This window comes from Antrostomus carolinensis, unplaced genomic scaffold, assembly GCF_000700745.2.
Source record: "Antrostomus carolinensis isolate BGI_N321 unplaced genomic scaffold, ASM70074v2 scaffold29484, whole genome shotgun sequence".
NCBI lineage: Eukaryota > Metazoa > Chordata > Aves > Caprimulgiformes > Caprimulgidae > Antrostomus > Antrostomus carolinensis.
Window position 1 is genome coordinate 6,682 of NW_010313297.1, and position 27,903 is coordinate 34,584.

At 37.9% G+C, this 27,903-nt stretch overlaps 1 protein-coding gene across 1 annotated transcript; it reads right to left on the minus strand.

The window, feature by feature from the left end:
- CWH43 (cell wall biogenesis 43 C-terminal homolog) lies at positions 1 to 27,421 on the minus strand. Its single transcript, XM_010167325.1, has 15 exons — positions 27,232 to 27,421; positions 23,299 to 23,419; positions 23,017 to 23,171; positions 21,509 to 21,710; positions 20,437 to 20,525; positions 18,060 to 18,314; positions 14,103 to 14,228; positions 11,823 to 11,902; positions 10,400 to 10,505; positions 7,494 to 7,629; positions 6,135 to 6,284; positions 3,486 to 3,630; positions 2,782 to 2,843; positions 1,558 to 1,713; positions 1 to 88 (listed from the first exon to the last, which is right to left on the minus strand). Exons 1-15 carry the CDS (start codon positions 27,383 to 27,385, stop codon positions 1 to 3), a joined length of 2,025 nt encoding a protein of 674 aa, XP_010165627.1. The 5' UTR covers positions 27,386 to 27,421.
- Positions 27,422 to 27,903: the final 482 nt, after the last annotated feature.

Genomic DNA, 27,903 nt, shown 5'->3' on the forward strand with positions numbered 1-27,903 from the left:
CTAATTTGTCCGTTTAAAATACTTTGGAGTGCTCATGTGAAAGTGATGAATATGTTCATAATTGTGTCCATCTTTATAAGATCCAAACCTAAGAAAAATATTCAACAAAGCAAAACCATTACAACATCATTTAACTCATGCAATTAAATCATACACTTACTACAGTATAATTAACACTCCTTCTGAAGGTTCTAGTTTGTTTCAGAAACAGGCCACAACCCTACTGACATGTAAATCATAATCTATGTACACTATCTAACTACAGGTCTTTGAGTATAATGGAGACATTTAATTACACTGATTGGATCAATGCCATAGGCACTCTAGAAATGGAACTCCAGCTGACAAAGGTGAGCAGTGCATTTATCTCGTTAAATCCTATGATCTTGAAGTTTTTTCTGCTGAATTCAGTGGCAATGATATAATTTAATCCCTCAGAGTATCCAAATAATGAACTCTGTTGTGAATATTGCACATCTTCCTTCTTAAAATTATGGTGAAAATTGTACTTTTTCATGCTATATTTAAAACTGAAAGAGTTGACTACGGACTATTACGGTAGATAGATTTGCAAAAGAAAATCTAGTACTTATTCAAAATATCAGTTCTACATAACATTTAAGAGCAGTGCCATTGTGCTTCAAAAGAACTACAGTTAACTGGAAAAAGTTAAACTTATTCCTAAGGGGTATAAATTTTCCGCTTATAGGCAGACATAAATTAGGATAAGAAATTTCTGTGCTAAAATAAACTGAGAAAAATCTGAACATGAATGCTAACTTTAGGCAAGTTTCATCATGTGGAAAAGACTGGGTGAACTCCTGGTTAGACAGGAAGCCAGTGACTAAGTGGCAAATAAAAAGTAAGTAAGCTTATCTGTTATGTGTATATAAGAAAGTAATATATTCTGTATTATGCATGTTAGAAGTAATAAATATGGCATTGCTGGAAATGATCTCTCTGTGACAACATCTATCTCAAACTCCATGACTCTTCCACTGATATTCAGTGTAGAATAAATACCGGTCTTCAGATTTCTCTTCCTTATGCAATGCTAGTGGAAAAATGACAGCACTCTAGAAATAAGTAACTTCCAATGTAAAAACCTAGCCCTTTTTTCTTCTTGACATATGTAACACACTGACTCAGGCATTCTCCTAAATTTTTGCTCCAGTATATTGTATTTTGTGTTTTAAGTAACAGTATATTAAGACCCTGAGTCTCAGAAGTGCTGAGAAACATGGGAGATCTCTCTTCATCTATAAAATGAGTTACCACACCACTTGGCAAATATCCCTATCAAACAATCTCAGAAATTAATCACCTGGGTGAAATAAGCATTACCCAATTTATGCTATGACACAGTAGACTGACTTTCCCAAGGCACATGCCAAGTCAGTAGAGGAATGGAATTACAAATCAGAAGTCCTTGCTTCCTTTCTTCTGCTCAGTTTGGTACTGACCAGTGCCTCCAACTTTAGCAATTTTGTTTCTAGACTTCTCTTTTACAAGGTGTCATTCACAACATCTCCTGTGTTTCTTATGAGATACACTGACCTGGGATTGAAATGAATGTTCTCAGGAACTTGGCTGGGATCAGTGACAATTCTGTCGTTGTCAACATAGCTATCCAAGTGATCCGGGATCCTGAATTTGGCCATCTGGACTTCTGAATCACTTAAACCAGCATGAGATATACGGGCATAGCCCAACCTATCAGATACAAGAAGAGATAGTTTGAAGAAATAACTCAAGGCAATGTCATCACATTCTAAACTCATGAATATTTTTTTCCAAGAATTATTATTTAACCTATCAACATAACTTTCAATTTCTGAGAATCTCACCTTCAAAAAACATAAAGTGCTCTATAAACACGAGCAACATAACACAATGTTACAAGCAGAAAAACTGAGAAAGCATAGGTGTTTGACAACAAAAGTTCTACATTTAGAAATTTATTTGTTAAATTACAGTTTTAGAATATGCACAATGGTATAAACTCATCAACTTTTTCACTGATAGTTTTTTTTTAAATTCAAGAAAGGAACTCAAGCATCAGTGGAATGAGTAATGAGAAAAATTAGATTGCATATGGGGGTTCTATTGGGGTTTTTTTTTTTTGCCTTTTTCTTTTTTTTACTCAATACTGTTACTTAAAACAGTTATCTAGCTTACTGGTTTTACTCTTGTGAACACTGCAGAATTTGCACAGTTTATGCAGAATAAGCTGAATTCCATTCTGGTACATACATCACCAAGAGAATGATTTACAAGCAACTTGGTATTAAAAGATATGGAGTGCATAGGTCCTAGCAAAGTGCTGCAATATAGGCTTAGACAGTCAAAGTTTCCACTAAATCCAGCATAAAGCTTGCCTGGATTAGATCAGCATTTTGCTTCAACAAACCCTACAATCATAGTTCAAAATTTGTATCTTCTGTGTCACACACAAATTAGGGCTTAGCCTTCACATTTTAGAATGGAGCTGCAAAGCCAGAGCTTCAGCAAAAAGTAGTTTTACGTTACCAAAGCAGATTAGATCTGAAGGCTTTTGACAAAGAAGAGTGAAACCTGTAATACTGTCTTCGTAAATCATACTCAGAAATACACCAATTCACTGTGAGATTGATGTTTCAAATTCCTTCATGATATATCTAACTGTCCATATATAATTGTTTAGGGATATAAGACTCTTCCACAATTACCTACAGAATGGTGGAAAACTGATTGTCATTAAGATATTTAAAACAAATTAATAAAAGATCTACTTTAACATACCTTATTACTCCACGATACATAATATAGCTACACCATCTGTCATGATCTGTGTTGTCAATATCCTATGAATGAAAGGGAAAAAAAAAGTCAAACAAATAAGGCAAGTTTTCCTTACAAGTTTCCTAACAGAACCAATGTGTAAACCTCCTGCAGAAAAATGTTTTGCTTAAAACATTGTAATAACGTAGAAAGAAAAAAAAACACTGTTAGACACAGACAAATAAGACAAATTTTGACATCTCCTGACAGAAAACCAAACTGCAGGACTTGGTTTTAAAACAAAAGAATAACAGAATTAGAGGTTGGAAGGGATGTCTGAGGTCACCCACTCCCAAACCCATGCTCAAGGTAACTTCAAGCAGGTTGCTCAGGGGCTTATGCAGACAACTTTTTAATATCTCCAAGGATGGAGATTTCACAACTTCTCTGGGCCTCATTCTAATACTTGACAACCTTAACTGTGATTTTTTTTTTTTTCCCCCTCTACTATCTAACTAACATTTCCCTAGTGGCAACTGCTGTCCATTGCCTCATGTTCTTTCACTGTGTAACTCCACCTTCTCTGTAACACGTCATGAGGTAGCTGAAGATTGTATTTGAAAATGTGCATGTCTATTTCTAAGGTACCAATTTGAAATATTAAGCTGAATGTTTCAAATACATATTAACTCTAACTGCTAAAAGAAGCAGTATTTTTACATTACCTGAACATTTCCATTTTCTATTAATTCAGTATAATCTCTGGATCCAGGAGCTGAAGTGATGTATCCTAGAAATACAACTTGCTTAGAGCTAGTCTTCAATAGATTTGAAACAGCTATAGCCTGGAGTTTTCTGTCTAAGTCCTCTCTGAAAGAAATGGAAAAGACTTTGACATATATACATTTTAGGCTCAGAATCTTTGTGCTATAACATAGGAAACCACAAACAAATCTGGTACCTTTTTTATTGCTCACCATTAAAGAGTATGAAAGTTTACAGAAAGCCCACTGATTCAAAATGATCATTATGTTTGATAAAAGCCACATGGTCATGGTAGATGTAATTAGGGTACTCTTTCTAGCCATTACAGGAACAACTTTTTCTATTGCTGTTTTGTTTTTAATACTGATCTCATCACTAGGAAATGTGAATGTAAGTGCTTTGGTTATATGAGGCTTTGTCTCTACATGTACTTGAGATTTAATTGTGCTAGCACAACGTGGTGCATAAAAAAGAGCTCACACACTAAAAAAAACTTTTATGATGGACAGATCATGGTAAATATAGTCTTAAAGTTTGGGTCACATAATTTATGAAATATAACTTAAGAGCTACATCATCTCATTAACAATACTTAACAACATTTGGCAACTATTCTGCATCTCTTAATAAGATTTACACAACAGTTCCAACATGACCAATAGTGACAGCATAAGTGGAGCCTGGCAAAATACTGTACTGGATCCCATTCCCTGTCCTTGGATTTGTCATAATGTAATGTAATGTAAAGGCAGTTCTCTTGCTATGATTCTTCATGCTAATAACTTTAAATAGTTATGCAAAGTATGTTCTCTTCTGTAGAGAAGTCTCTTTTGGTAGACTGGGCTAAATACCATTGAGACAAAGAGTTGATTTTGGAAACTGTAATGCCAAGAATTCAAATGCTGCTCTGCTTTTTAAATAGCAGCACTTCTGACTGGAGCAAATGCATTTAGGGAGAAAGAGCACACAGACAGGAGACAAATAACCCCACCATTTAAATAGAAGCCTGACCTAGGTATACGTGAAGTTGCCTGCTCAGCTAGCTGCTCTTTCCAGAATTACACTTATCCAGAAGACTGGTTCTTCTAAATGACACAGGCATTGTTATAGTCCCACGTTTTTAAAAAAAAGTCTTAAAAAAAAATCTGTAGCTATCCAGTATTCTATAGTTTGTGTTATACCAAGGAGCAGATGAAAGAAGATTAAAAACAAACACTTGTGTGTGCTATTTAATTACAAAATCATTCACCTCAAAACTCAATCTAATTTTCACTCATTTCCCATGTGTCTTCTCCTATTTTCTCCTTCATCTTTATCTCATCTCTCTGTGAGGGGGGAATACAGTGCTATTTTCTTCTACTTTGAAAAACAGTTTCTCAGAGAGGCAAGTCCAATCATCTCTATGAGTCACAGAATGAAATTCCTTTCTAGAGTTCGAATTGGGATTGGTTTCTGACAACTATATGTGTTTACTAAATGGGAAATCTATAAACCATTTGTATGCTTGGAGCACAGCTTCCACACAGGGGGAGGAAATGGTATTTCAGTAATACCAAAAAGCTCGGTATGGGATAATGAGAATTCATACTGTTTTCTGAGCAGCTTCTTTGTGTACTATATTCTGCATCCAATCCATAAATTAGCCTCTCCATGAACTATAACAAATATAAAAAAGTCCAAATCTTACTACATAACCACAAACATTCTAGACATTGCTGCAAATAAAACAGAAAATATAGCTACATGGAGCATCACAAAACTACCTGTCCTGGTTAATATTCATCACACACAAGTAATCAAGATATTGTTTTAAAGTAAAGAACTGAAAGCTTTTCCATTACATATGTGAATTATTAGTATAATTCTTCCTTTCAGAATCCATAGATTAAAGTTCATATTTCTAGTTTCATACAGTCAGAAGAACACGGAATGGATATTTTAGTTGCTGTTTCAACACTGTCATAGAATCATAGAATTAGACTGGAAAAGACTTTTAAGATCGTTCAGTCCAACCATTAACCAGCACTGCCAAGTCCACCACTTAACTATGTCCCTAAGCACCACATCTACACATCTTTTAAATGCCTCCAGGGATGGTGAATCCACCGCTTCCCTGGGCAGCCTGTTCCAATGCTTGACAACCCTTTCAGTGAATAAATTTTTCCTAATATCCGACCTAAACCTCCCTTGGCACAACTTGAGACCATTCTCTCTTGTTCTATCACTTGTTACTTGGGAGAAGAGACCAACACCCATTTCACTTCAACCTCCTTTCAGGTAGTTGTAGAGAGCAACAGGGTCTCCCCTCAGCCTCCTTTTCTCCAGACTAAACAACCCCAGTTCCCTCAGATGTTCCTCATAAAACTTGTTCTCCAGGCCCTTCATCAGCTTCGTTGCCCTTCTTTGGACAAACTCCAGCACCTCAATGTCCTTCTTGTATTGAGGGGCCCAAAACTGAACACAGTACTCAAGGTGCAGCCTCACCAGTGCCAAGTACAGGGGGAGGATGACTTCCCTTAAAGGGTACAAAAGAAATCCCAGAAGTCCACAAATTATAATTATGTTACCCGACTTTGCACAAAATATGTAACAATAAATGAAATACACACTCTTCATTTCCAAAGTGAGCAACAACAAAATCAACCAGTTTCCCCGTGAAGTTGACAGTCATGGAGATGGCAGGTGCAATCTCTCCCTCTGGAGACGGAAGGAGGTGATGGGTAGATTTTACAATTGGATACCTTGATAATGCCATAATCCTACAAAAGAAGAGGGAAACAAATACATTTTGTAGTTCACATCAAGCATCTCACGTGTGAACTAAGCAGATAAATGTAAGCAGAAGACTAATGGTCACTGAATTCAAACAATCAGATCAGAACACAAGCTGTCTCTAGCAGATTCTTCTGAATTTAGAAGGTTTTCCTCTAAAATATTACTTAAGTACAAGTCTAAAAATGTACTATCAAATTCATTCCTAGGCTAAGAAATACCATTCCATATATAAGAATTCTTACACTGAGCCTTTCAAAATCTGCATCCTCAGACAAAACACAATTTTACACTACCAGTTGTTAAAATGTATTTTCTTAGAAGTAGAAGCAGGTAGAAGTACATCTTTAAAGTAGGAGATTTCTCATTCCTTCAGCTTCTGTTTGGAATCAACCTTAAAAACTTTTTGCATCTGGTTTTTCAAAATATTTAATTAAGAAAATTTCAGAGAATAACTTTTCTGCCCCATTCTGCACCACTTAAAACACACAGGCTCTGGAAAAGGAAAGTTACTAAATTCCACTCACATACAGCAGAAATTAAATAAGTCATTGCAACATTACTAGGACATTCCATTTGCCACAGAGATCTGAATAACCCCCCTGAAAAAAAGCCACATCATAAGCCACTATTTTCCCGAGGGTAAATATATTCATAGGTATGCAACTGGCAGTTGGGCAAGCATTAAAGTAAAATCAGACACAAAAAATCTGGTCAAATAGACATGCGCCTTTCTATGCCCATTTCCCACTATACAGCCCAAGCTGGATTTAATGAATTCAAAATTCCTAATAACTCCAGGTGCAGATACATTTTCCAACTGCCACCACATTTTAAAGTCTGAAATCTAAAGTTCTCATAGCCCAAAACAAAATAATGACAAAAGGGAATCAGATATAGTACTTAGAATGTCAGACTTCCAAATCTGTACATTAAGGGGCAGGATGCCACCCTCTGCATCACCAAAGCCAAAGTAGGGGGCAGGCACCAAAAACTGATCATTTTTAACAGTGAGAATACTTCATCTGCACTGCATTGTAATGCTAAGGAATCAAAGCGTGTTCTTAAAGACAAGCTCCAACTAGTGATTACAATTCTTATTATTCCAATTATTCTTTGCCCATGTTCTATGGAGTTAGCACTGGGTAGTGTATTTGTATTTATTTACTATCACTGTGCATGTAAAGATGACTCACCCCCAAGTGTGATCTCTTGTGCTTGGACCAAAATCTGTGTAGAATCCTAGTCTTTCTCCTAGCCACATTGTTGGATCGTTGTTCCCAATGAATGGTTTAGAGGCATCACTCTCTATAATAGTGATAAAATCTGCATCTAAAATGGGGAAGAAAAAATAAAATATTTCCATATTTATAATTGTGACCTATAAATGCGATTTATAGATGACTACATAATGTCATCATTTCCCTTTTGCTTACCCAGGGATGGACACGAGCCCTTCAGGAGTCAATCAGGGCAAATCTTAACGCTGGCAACAAAGTCATGCCCAAACTTTTGGTCACTGTAGGATACACAGCCTCTGATGGAGAGACACTTAGTGTCTGGTTGCCATAGCTCCTCCCTGGTGCATAACCAGTCACACAGGAGACTGCACAGTACAACTGGCCTGCACACACTAGTGCAGACCATTTCAAAAGCATTAGATAATGTGCATACACAGATTAACAGTACACTAACAAGTCTACTGCTTTCAGCCTGATGAATAAATGCTGCACAGCACATCTACACTTACCTTCACCTACCAAATCCTATTCTGCTCCAAAGGGTCCTGTGCAAGAGGGAGCAGGCTGCTGCTGCTGCTGCCAAAACAATGAATCAGCCCATAGTAACCTAGCGTCAGCACCCAGGCACGGTAACAGAAGGGTTCTCAGCTGTAGGGAATCGTTGACCATCACCAGCCACCTCACTTTCTTGGGGCACTGAGGTCCCTCCCTGTTTACCTGCTGAGCTGTAGTTGTGTCAGAGGAACATGACAGGTTCCCCTATATTTTAGCTGCAGGATACAGGAACACCGATGTGGTCCCTCAAGGAACTGGCAGCTAAGAAAGACCTGCCCATGACTGACGGAAGGTGGGAGTCTGCAAGGTGGCCACAGGCTGGCTGAACCATCCAGGCTCAGTTTGAGCAGCAGCAGCAAGTGATCCCTTCTTGCTGTGATTATGCCCTCTTGGAGTGCTTTCCTACTCTAGAAGGCAGATAGAGTCACCACTTCATTTGCAGTGCTTCTATAACAAACTAAGATCACTCCCATCCAGCACTACTCTTGTCACATAAGCTTTTTTGCTTTTGAAATGTCTCATTTAGCACTATGAAAGCAATGTTACCAGGGAAAATGGTAGCTCAGAGCACTTCTAAGTGGATTCCCAGATTGTTGCTTCTACATTATTAGCATACATGCTGGTCACACAAACAATGACTGAAACCATTAAGAGGTGTTGATGTTTGTTTCTGTCTGGGCAGACAGGAGTTCCAGTCACAAAAACCATTATATACTGCATCTTCGCTATTCCAACAGAGAGAAGGTGAGCCCAAGGAATGCACACCACTACACCTTTAAAGATAACCCCTATGCTGAAGAAGTTAGCCACTCTTTTCTCTGTGGCTTTCAAAATTAGCTACTCTTCTTTAGCGAACAAATTGTTTTAGAATCTCCAGCTCAACTATGATTGCATTAATGCATTTCCTGGGAATGTTAATGTGGTATTTTATATAACAATATACACATAACACAAACTTCAGAATACTGTTTCCAGCAATCAGGAATTCAGATTTACTAATTTATATTTTGGAATTTTTGCTGCCTTTTCGACTAATCAATTGCTTCTTTTAGAAGTGATACTTCATTACCACAAAGAAATGCTCAATGGACATAACCAGGTAATCACTTTTTCTAATATTCATGAATTTAAACTACAGGTACCAGCAATAAATACACTCATTACAGTTCATAAATAAATATGCAAAGATTAAATAAATACCTAGACATGAGCTATAGAATCACATATGTACAAGAATGCCCCAAATTTTAATTCATCAAATATCCCAGTTTTTTTCTCCTATCACTAGACAGCCTATATAGCTCAGCCCTCTGAACCTTTGGTCATGGGACAACAGAGTGAATGACGCATTAATCTGCCTGTTCCCTCTTCACTAGCTCCTGGGCATCTCTGCCACAAAATCAAGGCTTGCACAGCAGCACCTGTGCCAGTGCCTTCCTGCTGCTTGGGTCTCTCAAGCCTGAGCTGCTTAGGAAAGCCCTTGGTGTGTTCACACCATAGGAGAAGACGAGAACAACAAATGCTGGAATGACAGCATGGATGCTTCCTAATCTCCTGAGCTGCTTTAAATCCTGAAGCAGCAGCTCCCAGTCTTCCCTATTTCATCGATATCGCAGAAAGCAAGTAACACCTGCAAGCACTACTGGTCAATTCCTTTCAATGAACCCTGTAGCAGCACTGATCTTTGGTACAAATTCTTCACTTCCTATAGCTAATTTTCCAACCAAAACCCTGTCTATGAGCAACAGATTAGACAGTCTTCTTTACAGTGAAATAATGAACACTCAAGCAAGCTACGACTGCTATTTTTCTTTTATACGTTGCTCTGACTCAGTGATCGAAACAGACTTGTCTGTTTCTCCTCTGTACACCTTGTTTAGGACATTTTAATTTCAGACTGTTTAGGAATTATATAGTGTTTCATATCTAAAAATAACAAGAGAGACATTATAAAACACTAGATTAGATCTAAAATTATATTTATCATTATTTCATTTATGGAAAGAATTTTTCTATAGAAAAGTAACTCACCAGCAATATGACAAAAAAATCCAAATAATAAACAAAGTGTTTTGTCCAATTAGAAACATCTTAAAAATACATTTTAAAAAAACCTTATCACTTCTGTAAATGAATTTTTAACAGAAGTGACTGTATTGGAACAGCTCACAAATTCAGGAGAAAGCCACTAGACACAGGTTCTTGTGTTAATCCAAGAATGGACTCAGTTACCCAGCAGGTGTTCTTGCTTCTGCCTCTTCAGATGAACCCTCTCAAATATAAATGAAGTGGAAAGAAAACATTACCTGTCTGATTAAGCAAATTAGCTGATCCTTCCAAATTAGACCATCCTTCATTGTCATATGCAAATCTAAAAGGCCAGATCATAGCAGAGAAGTCTCTTTTTGGAACCTCAAAAAAAAAAAAAGGAAAAAAAGAAAAAAGTCAACTACAATTTTACTTTTATGTGTTGTATCTTTGCAGTCAACAACATCAGATACACGGTGCCATAAAAGACACACAAGAAGAGATGTTTTAACCAATGTATTTTCCCAATAAAGCTGTCAGGATTACAAAATATTTTTGGTATTTTTTAGAAAAATCTGCTATTAACAGGAGGAGAAACGCCATCATAGTTAAAATTAATTTGTACAAATAACAGAAAATAAACGAACATGAAAGAGACTGAATTTTTTCATCTCTGTAAGAGTAAGTACCCACTTTTGTCCACACTATAAGGTACTACGAACCTGGATGAGTTCTAAAAAGAAAACCAGCTGTAAATGTCTCTAAGCATGTGTGAATACGCGCGTGCGTGCCGGCATGTACACACACGCACAATTTCTACTTAGCTCTCATCATCTTTTCTGAATCTTTTCCGGCATTTATCAACAGTCATTTCTCTGACCAAAAAAAAATTAACAACAGGATATGTGTCAAGAGCAAGTTTCAAAGGACTATTTCTGAACTGCCAGCAAAAGAAAAAAGTCATAATTGCAACCAACTGCATCAAAAAATCAATTTTATAATAGTAATCAATTAAATCATAGAATGGAAACTTTAATTTATTTATGATCAAAACAGCTCTAATTTTGAATTAAAATTACTAAATAGGCAAGCAACACACTTGGACAATTTTTAAGCAATCTAAATGCTAAACTTTGCAAGCACTAAGCATCTTAATTGTCACTATCATTGCAATACCTAATTTTTTGCCAGATAGAAAATGGAATCTTCTGATTTTTACCCAGTTTCCACAAGTAGTCTAAATCTAATCTAATTCAACCAACTTTGCAAGAGGTTCAATTCAGAGTTATGCATATAAATATAGAAGCATAGAATTCCTTTAGGTGGAAGGAAACTCAGGAGGTTATCTGTTCAGACTTCCCTGGTATAAGATCAAGCTGCTAACAGCATTGTCCAGTGAAGTTTTGGATACAATTCAAATAAACTAATGTCTAAAACTAACATTCAAATTGAATATATGAGGCAAGCATCTCAGTTTTTCAGAATATTTTTTTCCTTCACAGCAGCACTATAAATCTCTAAAGATCCAGACATTTTCCATGTTCAACATGAATTTACAAATTCATTTCTGCATTACTTTTGCTGAATACTTGGATACTGCTACAAAGACATCTTCAGCACCAACCAACCTACCCCAGGTATCACACACACACATTTTACTGTATATTTGAGAGTTACCATTTTCATAAACACAATACTCACCCCTTGGCCCAACTTCTTCTGGTAAGTTTTGTAACGTAGACCCAATCCTAGCAAACCAACACCAACGAACAGCCACAATACTTGAAACAGAGAAATACAGAAAAGTTGTTTTTAAAGCAAGAGAAAATAATGTTATTCTTGCAGTTACACGGAACGGGGTATGCTGTCATTCTAAGGTGTGTTATTCATAGAATGGGGAATGTATACATTTAAATTGCCACATATGCCAGTAATGACACCATTCTAGAGCATTGTACTTATGAGTATCTACACATGTGCAGAATATCTGTACGTGTGCAGACACACTTACATTCTCCAAAACACAACAGGCTAAGCAGATAAAATATATCAGAACTCCTTGGATTATTTATGTAAAAATGATACCTACTGTATTCATTATAGGAGATGAGAAAGAGCATCATGTAAACCTTCCAGTTTTTCCCTCTCTGTGTTCCAGGCATGCATTAGTAATATACAATTTTCATTTTATGTCAATACAATATGTGGAAGAAAACTTAGTTTACTTCGCGAGCCTTTAGTTGGCAGAAAGACGTGATCCCTGCCAGATCTCCAGAGCAGTCCTTTTTTGGAAAGGTGCTGTGGCTTCACAGGATGCAAATTCAGAGTTCTCCCATTGCTCCTGTAGCCTTCCAAACAACCACAGTGGACACTTAAGAGATCTCAGGGTTTGGCAGACTGTAATTTGATGATCAAACCCCTCTGCAGTTATTTTATTTACATAGTGGCATACGGTATCTACAATGATTTAAAGAATTCCGGTTTATTCTTTCACCAAATCTTTAAACAGACATGTAATTATTTTTATGCAAGTTTTCTGGAACAATTCAGTGTAAAATTTGAATAAATTTTACCACGGATGATGTCAGAAGAAAGGACATGCTGCTTACATTAGTAAATGTCAAGCAACTTCATACTCTGCCAGATGCAAAGATACTTAAAGGGGAAGCTGAGAAACAACACGAGCCTGGGTATGACGAGAAAGTATAGCAGTTACTGTTGTAGTGTCACCAAATTAGCTGGGCAAGGGCTGTGCTTTGTGACAGACAGTATTTTGAAGTATTTACTGACTTTCCTGAAATGTTTTTGAGTAGGAATATTTAAACCACTTGTATTGGTGCTCACGTTGCCTCTAACACACAAACTGTCAGAAGCCACATTCTTCTGGCCCTTTAGCATATAGGGTAAAGACCTTCATAAAGATCACAGAAACAGACCTGAAAAGTGGTGAAGCAATATTGTCTCTACTTGCCAAATGAGGCAAAATGAGGTATGCAAATGGTAAGTCATTTGATCCAAAGTCACAGAGGAAAGAAAGATGAAGGAATTTGAACCTTCAGCATCCTGACCTCTGTAGGGTTAGCATGCCCCAATGCCTAGTAACTTTTTCCTTTACCACACTACACAATATTGACAGAGTTTTTTCTTAGAAAAAGTAAGATAACAATGAAAACAAATCTGAAGCTCAAATGATGGTAGAAAAACACTTGAAAACATCTTTTGGATGGATTCCAGAGGTTTGCAAGCCAAAAACCTCAAACATTTCACTTTCTCTTCAAAACCTAAGGAGAAAAGCAGACCTCATACATATCTGGAAAGCTGGAATTCCTAGGCATAGTTCATGTGCAGGAGATGACAAAGGTTTCCTGAGGATAGGCCTGGTCTGAAGGTGCAGCAGGGCATCAGGATTGTGTAGTGATGTCAGCCACAACAGGCTGTGCAGGACTGCCTCCTGGCACAGGAGGGTGTCACATCATACAGCAACTCCTGGGCCAGTAGAGTCCCATCCCACTGCCAGACAGCTCACACAGCCACATAAAGTTGGGGCTGTGTCACACTGAACTCCTTCAAAATCAACGTACCAAATGGGCTGAGAAATCTTTCATATCTTCTGTATGCACATGTAACAAATCCCAAGAATCAGAGAGGTATCCTCCTTAATCACCAAAATGAAATCATGAATGATGCCAAAAACATTTTCACATTTTCTTTTTAATTTTTTTTTTTTTTGGTCCCCTTTTAAAACACCCCATGAGGAATAGCTTCTCTCTCAACTGTAATCATAGTGAATCTGCTTCTCCAGCAGTACATGTCATCATTAAAACTGGAACTAGGGCAATACCGACTACAAGTCTGGCTCCAAAACTAGCACCAATAAAACATTTCTAAAACATCTGAGCAAAACACTCCACTGCATTACTCTTTTTTTTCTTAGACAATATTCCTAGAGTCATGGAAGAAAGGAAGTAAAATTATACTTACGTAGTTTAATATAGTTTGTACTCTTTTTGAATAGTAGCTTTTGGTTGCTTTTCACTTCAAAGATAGAGCTAAGGTCTTTTTTGGGTCCTATTAGAATGTCTACCCCAATACATAACATTATAAACCCTGTAAAAATATAAGTAATTAGTTTTTTCACAGTGATTTAACATATTAAATGTTGCCCATAAATGCACCACTTGGAAACTCCCAGCTGCTGTATTACATTCAACCTTATGGCTCCAACAACAACAAAAAAAATCAAAGCACAAACAGAGATAAATGCCATACCCAATGTAGTAATGCAGGCAATACAAGATTTATCACTAGAAAAGATCCTACTTATCATTGTCACGGTATTCACCTCAACTATGCCTGCAGCACTTAAAAATTTTTTAATTTATATTGTTGTACTTGTTGACATAAGCATTGCTTCCAACAAAATGAGCTAGTGACACTAAAAATGTAACTAATGATAAATATCAAGCCAAGGTCAGGCTTGATGGGGCTCTGAGCAACCTGCTCTAGTAAAGATGTCCCTGCTCACTGCAGGGAGGTTGGACTAGATGACCTTTGAGGGTCCTTTCCAACCCAATACATTCTATGATCCTATGAAATATTTCAAAAAAATATTTTAAAATAGTAGTATTACAATAAGAATTAGAAGCTAAAAGATTATTTAAAATGTCACTGAACACCTGTTTCACACACAAAAAAATGAAGTTCAAAATTATATTGTTTGGGTTTGTTTTTTTTTTAAATAAGCTGCTGCTAAGACTTAATACACCTAAAAAGCCCTATTAAGCCTGCTTTGTGCTGATGACTGAAGAGCAGACCTAAGAGTAAAAGTATCCAGCCAAAGATCCCTTCACATTATGAACTCTGCTCTGGACTACGGTGAGCTCCAAAATAAGGTCCACCTTTGGGTCTTTCAGGTGAGCACAGGGCGGGCTACTGACACTAATGCAACTTGGAGTTGTTCTCGCTCTTCTCTTGCAACTCAGCAGCCTAAGTATCATGATATTACCAAATAACTTTGTGTTCCCCAGCAACAGGCTACATTGGGTGCTAAACAAGCAGTCCTCAGAACCTGTCTCATTATTCACTACAGAAACGCAGAGATATTTTAACTCTGCTGGTACTATTGGGTCCTATTACTGCACATTTTATGAGGTTTCTTTTGTTACTGATATATTTGTTTAAAGCCACGTTTTCCCTTCCTCCATTCATGCATCAATTGGGAGAACAATAAAACCAAAAATATTTAATCCTTTGATCTAGGGCAAAGCAGCGAATCTTTCAGCACACCTCCCCACCTTTGTGTATCCTAACACCAGCTTCCACAGAACCTCAAGCACACTTAGTCAGCACTCTCAAGCAAAGACTAATTTGCAGTAAAGTTTCAGGGTGTTAAGCCAAAAAGGCCTGTGCACAGTAGATAAATCATGCTAAAATGCTTCCAGGCCCCTATTGATGGCAACAACTCTCAGATGACCCCAGTGCTTTCAAAATTTACTGGAATTAACCTGGAAAAGAGCAATTAAGTTAAATCTACATATTACAGAACCTTAATATAACAGCTTGATGAAAACATACATTGTTGATTGTAGATGTCTATTATCTTTGCAAATTAACTGCTGTCACCAAGATACAAATAACATTTTTACATAGGAACTACAAAAGCAATTGCTCAACAGTTTGTTGTAAAACAGCGTAAGCAGGTTGCAGCAGGGTGGGAAGCCAGTTTAACATGGCAGCATCTTGTATTCTTGTGCTCCAGAACCAACAGAAGCAGCTGAGCACATCTATAGATACATTTTAAAAGCTAGTAAGAAACTTCAGTGCATTAACTGTTGCAATGCACTGTGTTGGTATCTTTTCTTTTCAATAGGTAGCTCAGACTAATAGCATAAGCTCTTTTCCCATCCCCTATGAGCTTAAGGATCCAATTTCCTGCAAACAAAATGTGGGAGCATAATAAATTGGATAAGAGCTCTGATGGAGAATGCACATGTCCTTAATATCTTTGTGGTATAGTTATTTAATTAGAGAAGTCATGTTCTGTTTCAGAGTTACAGCTGAAGATTAAATAACCATTACTCAGTGTTTTCTTATTGCCCTTACTTGCTACATTAATTGTAGTGAAAGTCCACAAACCAGGCAGCTGGGTCTAGTTGAATGAAGAAGGAGGCACACACAAAACCTTTCCCAAAGGGAGACTGATTCAAAGCAATTAAAGTTGATGGAAGAGCAGGGACACGACCCCTCAGCATTATGTTACATCACACTGAAGCAACACAGAAGTTTTTAACATCATGATCTTACTTTCATTGCCACTTTTCCTGGTGCAGTTCCCTACCCAAACTGTGGCAAGAGAAAGTCAGGATATTGGACAGGAGGAGAAAGCAAGAAATAGCACTTGCACCTGAAAGAAATCAGAAGAAAACAAGCAGTTTGCCAGAAAGCCAAGCTGCAAGGCTAGAAGCACAGCAACAAATATACAACCTCATGGTATAATTTGCAAATCTTTGATAAGCAATGGGATGGCATAAAAAAGACAGAAACTGGATTCTCAGATGGAATATAAACTCATGTAGTGCCATCAGCTAAGACAGGTTCAGTTCACAGTTTTCATTTTACCAAAGAGAAAGTTAGGGTCATCTCTGTGTTACAATCCAGTGATCATGCCAGGTGGATTCATCACAAGTGTGTATTTCAAAGCAAGTGACAGAGAGGGATTTTATATAACAGCTTTTCTTTTGTCAAAGCATTACTCAAAAAAGTATTTGTCACTCCTTTACCACACACTTTCTTCATTGAACTTCAGAAAATAACATTCAATTAACTGAGACTACTGTTTCCACAGACCCCCCCCCACCCCCCAGAGTGATTTCAGAACAAAGAAAACTGCTATAAATGTAAGGGAACTCTCCTCAAAACATAACAAACTGAAACCCTGCATCTGATTGCTGTAACATATAAAACACATGGAAACTAAGAAACTGGAGTGACAGAAAGTAGTTGCAAAGACATTTACAAAATCTCAAACCATTGGAGCAAGGAGTCAAGCACAGCCTTCATTAATCCCTTTCAAACAAAATATAGAATAATGTGTCACATTTTAAAATGTGCCACACACTTAGCCCTAGACAACGTTTGGCATTGTTTAAATATAATTAGTGAAATATGCTATTGAAACACTTTAGTACCTACTAAGAAAATAGTTCTGGAAACAAAACCAGAACAGGTTGGTTTCATTTCCACCTCCTCCACCTTCATCAAGGGATCATTTTGCTAAAATTTTTATATTTGCTCACCTCAGTTCTTGATCATTGGCAAATACCTGACAATTTCTATTCTTCCCCTCCTGTTTGCATGTTTCTAGCACTGGCTTATTGACATTCATCCAAACACACTGGGGTGTTCACAAAGCACAAGGTAGAGCCGCATGGAAATGAAGCTCAGGTCTCAGATGCAGACTAGCTAGATGAGCAGGATGCTGCACTTAGCTGCTCAGAGCAGGGCTAAATAATGCACTGAATTATGTTACAGTCCCAGTAACACAGCCTTCAGAAACCCCCGAGTTTCCAGAAACTACATTGTCACCTAAGGTATCTTAGGTAGGTATCTAACATACAGGTGCATTCACACCCTGGATTGCAGCTGTATTTTTAGGGTGACTTCCTCCGTTGTGTACTGAGTTATCAGACTGTATTACACTTTGTCATTTTCCCTCAACTGAATTCCATTTTCTGCGCAATTTTAAACTATTTCTAACCCTAAAGAAACAAGTAGATTATTTTTTGTATGTCTCACTAATTTTCTCACAGAAACTCTTACTATAGTAAATCAATCAGCAGCTGAGTATTTGAAAAGACAAGTTATATACTAGATACATTTTAAACATCTAGTTGAGGCTAAAGCAACCGTATTTGTATTTGTTCATAGTCATAAATGTACCTAAAAGAAGATGTGAGCTTTCTCTAGCATAAATTCCTCCAGGTACAAATTTATAAGCTGTACACCATACACAGAAGAATAATTCAAGAACATAGACAAACATGGCTGTACTCATGGCTTTCCCAGGATGCAGACAGCTAACAAAGCCTCCAGCCAGCTGAGGCCACACACGCATAGTAAAGACGGCAAGAATGTTGCCTGCAACAGCAGCACTCCAGGTGTGTAAATAAAGGAGACCAGCCGAAGATGCTAAACCTGTGAGGGGACAGAAAAGCATAGAGTAAGTCACAGTCAAGTATATTATTTGTCGCCTTCTTCTTCACATTCTGTCTAGGAAAAAAATAGTCTGGGAAATATAACTGTGCTTTGCAACCATGAGAACTGCATCACTAGAAGGACAGTTATTCCCAAGAGCAAAAGACAGACTCTTACTTTTCCAGCATCTCATTCTCTTAAAAATTGCCTATTCAGCTGAAAAAAATGCAGCAAAAAGACAGTAGAGAAACATAATCAAGAGCCAAAACTGAACAGTTTTCTTACATAGATCTCTCCCAGCACAACAGAGGGATGACACATTTTTTAAGACATTAACAGGTCTACCTGTTATGAACCTCCTTTAACATAATACAGAAAGAATCAAATAGGTTAATGTGAAGAGAAAACATATCTTTCCCTGATCTTCTCTCCCTTTAGATAAGCATATGCTGGGCAAGAAAACAACTATTAATCTTTTACTAACTGCTAGATCCTTGATTTACCACACTGTCTTTGACTGTGATGGGATTTGACCCCAAACAGAACATTAACAACCACAAAAACTCTCTATAACAGGACGACTCCATTTTAAAACTTTATGGTAGGTACGAAAATGTTTACTAACTTTCACATCATGATGGCAAATGTACAGAAACATTTTTTATATTTTACTCTTATGCATCAAGGTTCTGAACATTTTAGAATAAAATGCTTGAATGAGCTAAAGAACAATCCTGTACTTGTTTTAAATTAGCAACGTGTGTACATCAAAAATCAATTGCTCATACTCACAATACAATCTGCACACACATTTCTTAAAATGAACACCTGCACCAAAAGGTAAATTATTTGGGCAACTGGCGGTTTAAGCATTGACAACTCTTGTGCCTTTATTGTGACTTTCTTGATATTCGGTATTATATTTTAGTTCCTGACTAGGAGTAACTCAGTTTGCATTAAATTTCTGGCCTTCAGTGTTGTGGAAAATTACTTGAAAGTGTTCACTCTTAAGTGCTCCAAAAGAGAAGGTGAATAAGAAAAAAGTAAAACATAACTCATCATTTCATTTGGTCTCTGTATTTTGCTATGTTCCAATTTATTATTAAATATTTGTAGAAAGTACTGCTTTGTCTTCATGATATAAACATCTACAAACAGTTAGCTAAGGCCAAAAAAGAAGCAGATTTATGGGGTTTTTTAAATAGCATTTATACCACCAAATTTCACTCAGATGGGCCTACAAATTGAATCAAGCTGCATCCATCCATCCATGCTGGGAAGGCATGGAAAACACACCTTTCCACAGTTCAAGAGCAGAATTCTTTCCATCTCCTCCTACTTGCTCTGTGCATAGCTTGCTCCACAGTATAAGTTATACCATCCTCCTGAAAATGGATGTCCAGATCCAGCATTTGAATCCCTCTTCCCACCACCCAAGACCCACTGTATGCAGACTGATGCACAGATATATTGCTCCAGCAGAACTGCTCTGATGTTCACACTATTTCACCGCCTGGAGATCTTGGCAACCAAAGAGGCAAGAGGCAAGCTTGCCTCCAGGTGAACTGCTCATCAAATTACAAGTTATTGTGCCTCCTGTGGAACTGACAGGCTTGTGTTGCCTCAATCCCATAACTCTAGATTTAGCCTTACACAGTGTGGATGGTGAGAACCGAGACATTACTCATGGGAACAGAACCTCGATGGGGGCTTCTGAAGAGAAAAACGCTGCTCTGCAATGGTCTGGAGATTTGGCCTGGAACCCTTAGTCAATGGTGAGACATAGAATAGAATCATAGAATCATAGAATGGTTTGGGTTGGAAGGGACCTTAAAGATCATCTAGTTCCAACCCTCCTGCCATCAGCAGGGACACCTTCCACTAGACCAGGTTGCTCAACACCTCATCCAGCCTGGCCTTAAACACCTCCAGAGATGGGGCATCTACAACTTCCTTGGGCAACCTGTTCCAGTGTTGGAACATACTACACATACTACAGTGACAGAACAAAAGACACTTAGATTAGCAATTGGCTTTTCTGAGATGTGTTGTAGGGTCAGAGGGCTTGAGTAAAGGGAATAAGGTAACAGAAGCAAAAATTCTGCTCAGGACTTGCACCTACCTACAAGAAACCATGCAAAACTTGTGACAGAAGACCAGCTCCAAAATGAAAGCATCAGTCCATGAGCCAGGCTCAACAGAACTGTACCTCTAATACAACAATAAGGAAAAAGAAATCATAGATTAATATAATTTTATAAACACCTGGCATTGAAAAATGAACTTCTAGAAATACACACAAGGATGCTTGGTAATATTTTATAATCCTGTTATTTTAAACAGAGCTCAATTTGAGCACAAAATATATTTATCTCAAATGCTGCTACATTTTTTCCCCTTTGCTGGATGTAAAAAACATCCAGGTGAAAATAACAGCAGTTTATCATAATGTATAAGCAGCAGAAGCATTCCACTGAACTACTGGGTACAAAAGGCAAAAATAAGTCAGAGAAAATGAGATGGAGGAATCCACTCCAAGCACAAATATCTTCTTCACATCAAATAGGGAATCCTACAGCAGCTAGCATTGCTATCAGTCTTGGGTAGCTCTTGTGTATACTAATTCCAAATATTAACTACCTCATCTTCCACTACATGTAGTTGACTCAGAATAACTAATCTGGACTCTTTCTAGATTTTGGAACATCAGTGAGCAACACACAGCATTAAGACTAAATTCTTACTCATCAAAAGTACAGAAGTTTATCTTTTAATATTGCACACAGTTTACTTTTTTATCTGCATGTATCTCTGATATACACTATTTCCTACTATCTCCTCCCTGAAGTCAACTGCTAGATTCATTTACAGCATGTAATAGATGCATTCCATTGATAAGTATTTGAACCTCAGTCCTAATTTTAAAAATGTTTTGCAATGTGGCAAAACAAGTTTTTTATTGCTGAAATAAAAATCATTCTGTACCAGAAAATGTTAAGATTTATTAATATATATGCAATGTTCAGAGGTATCTGAAAGCAAGAATGAATCCACAAGTCCTCTATGTGAAGAACCTTGTACCCACTTTATTCAGTGTAAGTTCTAATACCATTGTCTGGTTGAGTCACCCACTACAGCACTGGCTTTTCACTACTGTTTTGTTTAAATAATAATAATAATAAAAAACCACTTACCCATATGGATTAGGATCTGGACCTGTATGTGGATGTCCACTCACTGCCCATCTAGAAATTAATGAGACCTCCCCAAATATCCATAGAGTGAGGAACATGAGGCTGCCAAAAGCAATTCCTGACAAAAGCCAATGAGAGTGGGACACAGTCTGTCTAACTGCATTCTGAATTTTGTTTGCTTCTTGTTTGCTTTTGACTTCACCTAGAATAAGAATAGAAATATAACTGAGCAAACTGTCAAATCCTATTAGAAAGGGTTACTGATGAAATACTGGCTCAGACACAAAAACTAACTTATCTCATAATTCATGGAAATCGATAAGACAAAAAAATCTCTAATAATATTCCTAGGTCTGTCAGAAAAAGCCACTCACCTTAAGTGTACAAAAATGGCAACCTGCCCATATGATTATTCTTCATACTACTGGAATTTAAATAATTAAATTGGATTTGAAAATCAGCAGAAGAGTTATTAGAATTTGTTCAGAGGATTCTGTTCTCTGAAACCCTAAACTCTGATAAGAACAAAACCCGACACTTCCAAAGAAGCCAGAAATAAACTCCCTTCCTTCTCTTCTCCTTTTACCATGCACTTTAGTTCCTCTCTAATCTAGGGAGAAATCCGTACCTTTAATTGCATAGACATATTGCTTTGTCACCTAGGAAGAAGACAGATTCCCTTCCTAATCTCCTGCAGTAGATTCTCTTTCTAAATTATGATGAAAGCTCAGGTTTAATTTATGTCATGTAACACAAGTCTACAAACAATACGCATGATGCCAATTTATACCCACTTACACATAGATAAGGTCTTATCTTTCAATTAATTCATTCAGATTATACTGAGAAGGAACTTCTGAGGACTTAACACGAGCTGCCTTAACTAACCAACCAACCCAACCTTGCCATCTTCCTTGGCAATACTACCCTCACAGTTTTCAAGTGTACTTAGCCTATGCCAGACCCTACTGCTGTGTACTCTGTCCAGACACTCCAAGAACTCAGGCAAATATTGACCAGGACAACTTGTCTACTCTCATAATTCTTTCTGTTTATTGTGCCACATTAGCTGTTGCCCAGCTTTGTCCTGTCTCCCCTTCTCTGTCAGAGGATATGCACTGGCAGAGAAACTCAAAGAGCAGACAAAATTAAGAAAAGAACAGAAACACCAAAGATGTTTCATGTTGGAATGAGGATAACCCATTCTGGTTTATGAGTCTAGGTAATGCCTTTGTTTGCCTTACTGTCACATTACTGATACTGCAATTAGTTGGTAGTTGCAACAGCAACTTACTACAGCTCTTATGAATAGTGATATCAATTCTGACATGTTATGGGCAGACAGAAGTATCCCATGGTTTCTAAAGTCTGCAATGCTCATGCATCAGGTCTAAACACATACTGTAGCGGGGAAAAAAAAAGAAAGAAAGAATCAAAACTCAGTGACATATAGATAGGTATGCCTCAGGATGTTTTCATAACTGCCATCTTAGCTGTAGTATGCTTACCTGAATAAATTCGCTCCACTGCTGCTATAAGACCAATTGTCAGTATGACAATATTGGCAGCTTGTGAGCTCCAGACAGGGTTTAGTGATGTATACCAGATGCGAAGAACAAGGAGCATTATCTTGCCCAGCATGAAGCCCCATATCCTGATGAACCTGTAAGAAACAGTTTTTGAAATAGTGATGCATTTGAGAAAAAAAAAAAATCTTAACTTCTTGGAAAAAAAACCCCACTTTTAATATAAAGAAATGTAGTTACAATCCCAGCAGTATAAGAAAATACCTTTGTAAACTGTTTCCTGACCACCATGTTACTGTTTGAACCAGCAATGAGGAAGAAACACCTGCAGCCAAGATGAGTAGTCTAATTGAAGCATTTGGTGCCTGGTATGATGCTAAGCTTCCTACAAACAAACACACACATACAGAGGTTGCTTTAATGGGCAACAGAGACCAGGTAATAAGGATTTCCTGTGCATTAGTTCAATTTTGTCTATAATTTGCATGGCTACACCATTCATCTGAAAACATATGACACTACAACTTTTTAAACAAACCAAAGAAATGTAGGTATGTGCAGAAACTGGGTATATATGGCATGACAGCAGTTACCATTTTCAGGAAAAAAATAAATATCATGAACCAATTATCCAAGAATGCAGCGATTGTCTTTACTGAAGTACTTATGGTCACTGATTCCAACAATAGGATACATGGATAAAATATCTAAGCATACAGATATTCCTGAATAGTGCACTTACATAACTCAAAAGCCATAAAATTTTATGTATGGTGTCTGCTCCTTTCCAAAAGGATATGGCTTTTGCCACAGTGCTCTTACATAGCTCAAAAGCCATAAAAGTAACTGCACTGTGGCAAAAGCCATATCCTTTTTGGAAAGGAGCAGTCGCCATACGTTGCACAAGGATTAGTTGGCAATTGCCTTAGTGAGTGTGAACAAGACTTTCCCTGGCCCAGTATCTGGTCTCAGAGCAGTCATCTGCAGCCTGTGTCAGCTTGTTACTGGAAACTGTCGTTCCTCCAGTCACTGGAACAGACCGTGCACGTGCACCTATGCCATTTCCCAGGGCACACTGACCTCACCTTTATTAGCAGTTTTAAACTCTGCTAGCAGGTTTCCAGTTCAAGTGACTATGGGTCACACACATTCTCATGACTTCAGTCAGTGTGGCAAATTCTGGCCCAGGACCAGTGACAAACAGCAGGAGAAGCAACATCATTTTGCTACCAGCCATTTGCTAAGTGAGTATGAGTCAAACTTGAAGAGACATTAAGCAAGTGAAATGGAGCTGCTGATTCTGGCAATGCTTGCTAGGAATCCTCCTAGCAAGGAGTCTCCGCTCATTCTGCTCAGAGTAAAAGATGCAAAGCTTAGAGCAAAGATGGCAAAATTAAATCAATGTGTGGTGAAGATGTACTTGTATGGACTTTAGCAGACACTGCATGTACAATGCACAGAGATTCCTGTTGCTAAATTGTGCTGAAATCTGCAACTCTGCCTCTTCAAATATTTCATCACTTGTGCCAGGCAGATAAAAGCTGGCGTGGGTTTGCCTACTTACAGTAGACACACCTTTTGTTGCTGAGCAAGTACACCCAAAATGTAAATATATCTGTCCAAACACACACATTTACTGTGTGTTGTCTGAAGACACAGATTCAAATGGACACTACCATAGGGGTAGTTTGTTGTTGGTTTGGGTTTTTTTAACAGAATATAAAATCAAGTAGTATGAAAGGATACAGAAATTAAAACAAAAGTTTCAGAGAAAATAAAGCTTCCTGAAAAGGCAAAAAGAAAGATAATGATGAATAAAGGAAGAGTCTTTTCCATCAAAACCAAAAAGCTCCAACCCTGTAAATATTCTGGTTTTAGCTAAGCATGAAGAATTTCCAGATTTTTTGATTGTGAAACTGAAGACTGAATATTTGCAGTGGAATGGGGTGGAGCATGCATGGAGTAGATTGTTCTGCCTGATTTTGTTCAACAAGCTCCAGAGGAAGGCCATGGCCTTTCTGAGAAGGGAAAAAGATCAAAAATAAAAAGAAGGAAGTGTCTAGGTACAAAGAAGGAAAGAAAGCAGGAAGAACTGAGGAACAGGAGAAACAGCAGCACAATATGATAGGACAGAAATAATTTAAAAGACTGAACAAAGTGATGAGAACCAAGTAAAAAAAATATATATGGAAAGTCCTAACGCCCAGTGCTAACAGTGCAAGGGCATCTGGATAACTTGAGCACCTGCAGTAGGGAGGCAAGTAAAGAATGAGAGTTACCATTGGCTGCTAAACTCTTTGCTGGAAAGTAAGAGGGAGAGAAACCTGCTCTCACATCTTCCCCAAATGCTAATACTCACCGTAGGGCAACAGGTAAGGAGAATACAGAGTAAGTACAGTAGAGCTGGGAGAGAATACAGTGTAGACTTGCCAAGGGGTGGACAATATTAGGAGTGTTTGGGAGATGGAAACAGCAGGAGGATATGGTCATTGTGGGAATGGTTTCTGCTCAGGTAGGAACAAAGGGGAGGTCATACCTGCACACAGGAATGCTTAGGTTAGCCCAAAAGTCTGGATGTGTATAGCTTCAGGCTCCCCATGCTCTGGAGTCCTTCTATGACCACCTCCATCAACACATCCTTTCCCAAGATTGCTACTGAATGTGTGAGCTTTTTGTTTGTAGTTAATATCTTCAGGAGCTTATGATTCAGGTGAAGCAAACAGGCACAAACCAACAGACTTTACACACCGTTACAGGCCTCTCACTGCTCTTTACTTAGCAGAACAAAAATTACACACATTTAAGCAATCCTCATCTCTTTTGGCAAAGTGAACTAGTAAACACAGCAAGATGATCTGAAGGACTAATCTTAAATAAATTTTGTGTTACTGTGATATCTGAAGGAATGCAGGGTGCAATTTGAAATGTTTACACTCATTACCAGTTTCTAAATTAGCAGATTTTGTAGAAAGCAATGCACTGAGCCCTGCTGCAGAAAGCTGGAGAGGAAGACTCTGCTCACTGAAAAGCTTATTAAAAAAAACAAAAAAGTATTAGGATGGATATGACAGAAAGAGTAGAAAAAGAAATTAACATGGTAAAACTATATTTCATCTAAACTGATGAAACCAATGGGCTGTATCCAGTTTTAGAGATAAAGAACAGGAATTATTTTTGAAAATAAAGTCATGCACCAAAAGTAAGATGATCCTGTTCTGTCTTCTACCAGTAAAAGAAGAAAATTATATGGAAAGTGATTCTCTGATTAGCATCTTACATTGATAAATGAGGAGCCAGGAACTGCTGCTTCTGAAAGAAAAGACAAGAAGTGCTGCTTCTGAGAGACACCAGTTAGCAGCAGCATTTTCCCTGTACACAGGTTGGGGACCTTTGTCTCCGAGTTCACCCAGGTGTTGCAAACTCATTAGCAATAACTTGCTTCTGAATGTGGCTGCAGCTGCCAAACTCCCAATAAACTTTCAGAAAATCAACAAAAGCTAAGACTTGCACCAGTTAGCTGAAGACCAAAAAGGGAATCCCAGCAAGTAGTGGTTTAGGGAGGAGCATGCGGGTAGTGAGGTAGTTCTATCTTGAATATAAGATCAAACTTTATTCCTGCACAAATGACAATATGAGAGCCATCTCACGCTCAGGATGAGTCTATAACCCCATCAATATGCTACAGGCCTATAGACACATTCAACAAAGGAAAAAAAAAACAAACATATTCAGAAAAAACCCACCTGCTTCAGAAAGTAAGTCTACCAAAAAGAACACTTCACCCACAGCAGATTATACTTATAATAGCCCCAAGCTGTTCTGTAACACCTCGTCTCTACCCATTGTCACAAACACCGAATTGCTACACAAAAGGCACCTGTTCTGCCCATATCTGTGCAATATTGAAAAGTTTATTCCTATTGGGCATGACCTGTACTAATTTAAAAGCTTCTACAAATAAAAGTGAAATCAGATTTGTCTTTAACCATGTAGTACTGGTCTAAAAACCAACAGAACAGATGGAAACTATATTCCTCTGACCATATCTAAAAGTTCAAAAGTATGAGTTTGGGAGAGTAAGAACTTCTTATTCCTGTCTCTTTTCAGAATCATCTGAATTTTGAGACAATTTCGAATGTTTACTCTTATGCCTTGATACCAAGATGGAATCTATAACTCACTACAGTGCATACTTACCAACCGTAGTCAGTCTCAGAAGGGCGAGGATGTACTTATTGTTAGCCAGCCGCCAAAAAGGGCCAATTATCAAGAGTATTGGTGAAAAGAAGGCAACAGCAAAAACTTCTAGACCTGTGAGTGACAGTGTCTGAAGGGGGAAGTAATAGATCATCGGTGGCAGTGCATGGTAAAGAGACCAAGAAATGTAGCCTAAAAAAAAAAAAAAGAAAGAAAAAACCCATCATGTATTTTCAACAGCATGGTTTCCTGGAGATTACTTAAAAATATACCATTTTATACTTCCAAATGTAGAATATCAAATGTATTTGAAAGTAGTTGAAGTAACAATAGCCACTTTCTGTGAAGAAATATTTGCTATTTCAAGTTAAACAAACATTTTCCCAGGAAATAGAACGATGAGAAGAAGACGGCTCATTCCCCACTGAGGCAGTAGTTCCTACTTTGATCTTCAGCGAAGGAGTGCTCAGTTGAGGTCAGTGTTGGGGGGGAACAATGCTGGCCACATAGGCAGTTCACCAGTAGCAGTCTCAGGGCTGCTCAAAGGCAGACTGGTGGCCAAATGAATTACCCTGTTAAGTCGGTGCGCCGCTGTCCCCTGAAGACCCGTTATCTAGGCACACCAGCACCGTGCGACGGTTTTCTCTACGTCTGGCAGGAGACGCACCGAGC